Source organism: Penaeus chinensis, chromosome 7, assembly GCF_019202785.1.
Source record: "Penaeus chinensis breed Huanghai No. 1 chromosome 7, ASM1920278v2, whole genome shotgun sequence".
In the NCBI taxonomy this organism is placed as follows: Eukaryota; Metazoa; Arthropoda; class Malacostraca; order Decapoda; family Penaeidae; genus Penaeus; species Penaeus chinensis.
The window spans coordinates 10514000-10520244 of record NC_061825.1 but is presented as its reverse complement, the minus strand read 5'-3'; the positions used below and the strand labels follow the sequence as shown (position 1 = coordinate 10520244).

The 6245-nt window shown below is 34.8% G+C and overlaps 3 protein-coding genes across 3 annotated transcripts; all 3 read left to right on the top strand.

Moving 5' to 3' along the window:
• Window positions 1-6: 6 nt before the first annotated feature.
• On the top strand, window positions 7-838 carry LOC125026798 (cuticle protein 19-like). Its single transcript, XM_047615399.1, has one exon. The coding sequence runs from the start codon at window positions 443-445 to the stop codon at window positions 836-838; it is 396 nt and encodes a 131-aa protein (XP_047471355.1). The 5' UTR covers window positions 7-442.
• A 983-nt stretch (window positions 839-1821) lies between these two features.
• On the top strand, window positions 1822-2566 carry LOC125027564 (pro-resilin-like). Its single transcript, XM_047616658.1, has 2 exons — window positions 1822-1948; window positions 2131-2566. Exons 1-2 carry the CDS (start codon window positions 1937-1939, stop codon window positions 2494-2496), a joined length of 378 nt encoding a protein of 125 aa, XP_047472614.1. The 5' UTR covers window positions 1822-1936; the 3' UTR covers window positions 2497-2566.
• A 2680-nt stretch (window positions 2567-5246) lies between these two features.
• Window positions 5247-5850, top strand: LOC125027556 (pro-resilin-like). The gene is made up of 2 exons (XM_047616651.1): window positions 5247-5308; window positions 5415-5850. The coding sequence occupies exons 1-2, from the start codon at window positions 5297-5299 to the stop codon at window positions 5778-5780; spliced, it is 378 nt and encodes a 125-aa protein (XP_047472607.1). The 5' UTR covers window positions 5247-5296; the 3' UTR covers window positions 5781-5850.
• The last annotated feature ends 395 nt before the right edge of the window (window positions 5851-6245 follow it).

Sequence of the window (6245 nt, the reverse complement as noted above, 5' to 3'; positions counted from 1 at the left end):
CCATATGTAACTCTGAAAAGGAAACCTTGAAATCTATAGTGTACTCAATATTCGAATATTACTGTATGCATTAATTGACCTATTGATGGAAACCAGAAGGATTTCGGAAATTGTTGTCTCGTTTTCATAAATCTAGTTTGTGCATTGTGGATTTTTCTACCATAATATCAACACATAATTGATCTGTGTATTTCTACTGTAGATTGATATTGTTAAAATCACAATTAAACATAATAATCAGACCCACATTTATGCAACATCACCGGAGGACTCTCTCTGTCGTATGTAGTCTCATCGCGGTCTCTTTCCTCTAACATGGCATTCAAGGCATGTCCTATATACATATTTTCCAAGGCGTTTAATAGTTAATTTCTTGGCTTCTGTCATTAGAAATACCATTCTACTCATGCACCTCATAAATGATACTAATAACTAAAATATAATGCAGGTATTTGCACTGGCCGCTCTTGTGGTCGTCGCCATGGCCCGTCCAGATAACCCACCAACATATGGCTACTCTGCTCCCACACCCTCTTACGCACCCGCCAAGTACGACTTCAACTACGCTGTAAACGACCCACCATCTGGTAACGACTTCGGACATGAGGAAGCCCGTGATGGCGACCGCACACAGGGATCCTACTACGTCCTTCTTCCTGACGGTCGTCTGCAGAGGGTCACCTACAATGTGAACGGAGATTCTGGTTACGTGGCTGATGTCACCTACGAGGGAGAAGCTCAGTACCCCACCCCAAAGGCCTCTATGGCCCTCCTAAGCCTTCCTACATGCCTCCCACCCCCTCTTATGCTTAAGGAACAATACAATGATATTTATTGATCTCGGATCTTTGTAAATACAGGTTATTAAACAATCTTGTATATATTACATATTAAGCAAGCATACTTCATATGACTTAGTTTTATATCATCTTCATTAATCATATAGGGTGATTAAAATAATTCTGCCCATTTTCATTATGTACTATATGTAAAAGCATATATATACACAGATACACAGGCACACACATATATGTATATATGGGAATTGTACAAACACACACACAAACACAGAAGCAAACACATATTTATTTGTATAATTCTAAGTGTACACGCGTACATGCATATATACTTAATATGTGTATGATACATATACATATATACGTATACACATACATAATACAGTAATACTTTATACACACATCAATGTATATGTATACATATATGCATATTTATGTATGCAGATATACGCATAAATATTATACATGCATATATATATATATGTATACAGATATGCACATATATAGGTATATGCATGAACACGCAAACACACACACACACGCACACTTGCATATATACTTCTGTGTATGTTTATATATATATATCATATATATATTTATATAGAGATGTTTTTATTTACACATAAACACACACACACACAAAAACAAAAACACACATACATATGCATGACTAGATACATGTACGTAGAGTTTTAACAATATTCCATTTTATAAATGACAGTCTCTCACGCATATACATGCATATAATCAGATAATCAAGAAACTCATGTAATACGTCTGTGTAACTCATGGTTGCACTCGTTATTTGAATACCCCTGTATGCATTTGTTAACCTGTATATATGTATTGTAAGATTTAATATCACATAAGTTCGACATACCATGGATAGTATTTTCTAAGTGCATCGTGGATAATAATACCAGAGAGAAAAAACAAAAAATAGGTGATATATAATGTTCAGAGCCACATTTATGTAACATCACCGGAGGGGAAAACTCGGTCACAGGAGGATCAAGGCAGTCTTGTTGGGGATGCCATTCCCTGACGTCATTACATGGGCGGAGTATTTTTTAAGACTTGTATAAATAGAAGAACTCTCTCTCTCGGCCTCAGTCTTACTGCAGTCTCAATTCAATAACATGGCATTCAAAGTAAGTGCTAAATACGAATTATTTGAGAGGATTAATAGTTAATTTCTTGGCTTCTGGATGTCAAAGTATTCACCTGTGATGACCTTAGCTGTTAGCGCGGAATATAATTTGAATCAATAAATAATTAAAAATAAATTTTTCGTCATCTTATATATGATACTAATAACGGAAATATATTGCAGGTATTTGCACTAGCCACCCTTGTGGTCGTCGCTATCGCCCGTCCAGATAGCCCGCCTACATATGGCTATTCTGCTCCCACACCCTCTTACGCACCCGCCAAGTACGACTTCAATTACGCCGTAAACGACCAACCATCAGGCAATGACTTCGGGCATGAAGAAGCCCGTGATGGCGACCACACGCAGGGATCCTACTACGTCCTTCTTCCCGACGGTCGTCTGCAGAGGGTCACCTACAATGTGAACGGAGATTCCGGTTATGTGGCTGATGTCACCTACGAGGGACAGGCTCAGTACCCCACACCAAAAGCCTCCTATGGTCCTCCTCAGCCTTCCTACAAGCCGCCCACCCCCTCCTATGCTTAAAAAATAGTGCCTCTGATATTTATTGATCTCGGATTAATGTAAATACTAGTTAATAAAGAAGCAATATTCATCTTTAATAATTTTATATCCAATACATGGTTTCAGTTCTATTTTAGGAAACCTTTGTGTTCCCGAAATATGATTAATAAAAAATATCCTTTCCATGTGTTCAAAAATCTAATTCTTGAGGAAACTGCTCCAGTGTGTCGATGATTATATTTGCTTCTTGACCTTGTGCTACGGAGGGTCTATAGTAGGTTGTTTTTATTGCTTTTATTCGTGAGCATATTTTGTTATCGATATATTTATTTACAGTGTAGCAGTTTCTATTACACAGTTTTATTTATTAGGATTAGATAATATAATGAGTATGAGGGTGTTCGTAGGATTTATTTTTAGTATGAAGCATTGCCTCGGATGGCACTGATTCTGTTAATATGGGCACAACAGTTCTCTGCCAAGTTCATGCGGAAATTAGAATTCATGCAATGTGGCCTTTACAGTGAGTCGGTTTCGGAGTTCTCGTGAGATGATTTTCACAAGATATTGGTCAATAGAGCAAAATTTACTTATTCTAAAATGGGAGAGTTTCTGTTCCATTAATGTCTGATTGCTTGCAGGTAATGGTCAAGCTAGTAAATTTGCAGATCTAAGCATTTCGATGTAAGGATTCCGCTGGATCTGTAGGTAATATATCTATCCATATATATATACATATATACATATATATGTATGTATATATATGGATATATATGTACATATATGTGTGTCTGTGTATGTATATATATCGACATCTACCTATTTATCTATTTACTTATATATATATATATATATATATATATATATATATATATAAGCATATACACGTAGACACACATAATGGTATATATATATACACATATATTTATATATATACATACACATATATATATATTCATATACATAGACATATGTATTATACATACATATATGGAAATTATAGTATATGATTAACGTTTTATTATAAATATATTACAACACAAGGTAGCCACGAGGAATAAAAGCTAAGTCGATTTAGTGGTTATATTGAAATGATATTTACGAGACTTATGTCAAGGTATTCGTGACTTAATATATGGTTGTTTGTAGATAATACTTGAGCTAGCATATTTGCAGATCTAAGTATTTCGATGTAAAAAAAATTATGCTGAGCGAGAGATAAAACATACATACATACATATATATCTATATCTATATATACACATTTGTATCTATATATGTATATATATCTATATTAATATATACACATCTTTACAAACACACACACAGATATATACATACGCATATGTGTATATATATATATATATGTGTGTGTGTATGTAGATATATATGAATATGTATATATATTCATATATGTTTATACATACATAGATATACACACTCAGACATAAACATACATATATCTATGTATATATATTTATATGTGTATGTAAATACATATACACATACATATACACAGACACACACACACACACACACACACACACACACACACACACACACTCACATTATATATATACACATACATATATGTATATATATGTATGCATACGTATATATGTATATGTATACATTTATATATATGTGTATGTGTGTATATACACATATTTACTTACAGACAGACACACATAAACATAAATATTCGTGACTTAATATATGATTGTCTGCAGATAATGCTTGAGCTGGCATATTTGCAGATCTAAGCATTTCAATATAAAAAAAGAGAAAAATATACACACATTTGTATATATATATGTATATATATATTATTATACATACATCTTTACAAACACACACACGCAGATATATACATACGCATTTATACATGTTATATATATATATGTGTGTCTATGTGGGTATATATATAAATATGTATATATATTCATATATGTTTAAACAAACATAGATATACACACACTCAGACATAAACATACATATATATATGTATATGTATTTATATATATATGTATCATATATATGTATATATATGTGTGTATGTAAATATATATACACATACACACACACACACACACACACACACGCACACACACATATATATACACATACATATATGTATATATATTTATGCATACGTATATATGTATATGTATACATTCATATATATATGTATGTGTGTATATACATACACATATTTACTTACAGACAGACACACATAAACATATATGTGTTTTATATATTTATATATTCATATACATACATACATTATGCATATATGTATTATGTACACAGATATAGAAGTTATAGATAGCAACGGTAGCGCGCGAGGCTGGGGACCATGGAGGTCGATCACCCAGGCGGGCATGTTCGAATCCTGCACCAATGGCCCGAGATTAAAAAGGAAGCACATCCGCTAACGGCCGCTCCTGCCAAAACAAAAAGTCCTTCGAAAGAAGACACCGTCCTAGCCCTTGCAAGTGAGTTCATAACGAAACACCGAATCAGTACATTACAATTCAGATTGTCAGTTTGGCACGTACGCCATAATATTAAAAAAAAAAAAAAAAGCATAACCCACGAATACTTACAAATTGAACTTTCACACAGGCATGTAGAAATAATATGAGCATATACATTCCAGTAACATCACTGAAGGGGAAAACTCGCTCACCAAATCAAGGTTAACTTGTTGGGATGATATATCTTGACGTCACGACCTGGGCGGGGTTTTTCTTGAACACTTATATAAAAGAAATGGCTCTTTGGGTCTTCGTCAGTCTCAGTCTTCGCAGTCTCTAACAGAATGGCATTCAAGGCATGTATATCGGTCATTCCAAAAGTGCAGTTGGTTAAGGTTTTCTATTTTCCAACCATAAAAGATTGATCATACAAATATTTCTAACAATTCAAATGCACTGCAGGTATTAGCACTGGCCACCCTTGTGGTAGCCATCGTCGCCCTTCCTGATAGTCCACCTACATATGGCTACTCTGCTCCCACACCCTCTTATGCACCTGCCAAATACGACTTCAACTACGCCGTCAACGACCCACCATCTGGCAACGACTTCGGACATCAGGAAGCCCGCGATGGAGACAACACACAGGGATCGTACTACGTCCTTCTTCCTGACGGTCGTCTGCAGAGGGTCACCTACAATGTGAACGGAGATTCCGGTTACGTGGCTGATGTCACCTACGAGGGAGAAGCTCGGTACCCCACCCCAAAGGCCTCCTATGGTCCTCCTCAGCCATCCTACAAGCCACCCACTCCTTCCTATGCTTAAGAAACGGAACTAAGGATATTTATTGAACTCATGTCTTTGTAAATACTAGATATTAAACCAGCAATCTTCATCTTTCCTGGTTTTACATCCGATACATTATATGTTATAATAGTTTTGACCCAAAAATCGGAATAATAAAAACTCATATTCCTTCTAAGTTGTAGTATAATAATTGAGGCAAATATCCTAGTACAGCGTCTGGCGACCATATACATGAATTATGGAAAAAAAAAAAAGTGCATCTCGAGCTATGATAGCGACTGTTTTTGTTTACTGGATTTACTTCTTGATCTTGATCTGCAAGGCTATATATAGGCAGTAACTAAAAGTATTTCGCAATCAGTGCTGGCCAAAGTTTAAAATTCTTATGACGAAAGAAATAATGCACATGTATCGGTGTGTGTGTATGTAGATAAATACATTCATACATGCATACATGTTTATACATATATGTGTATATATACA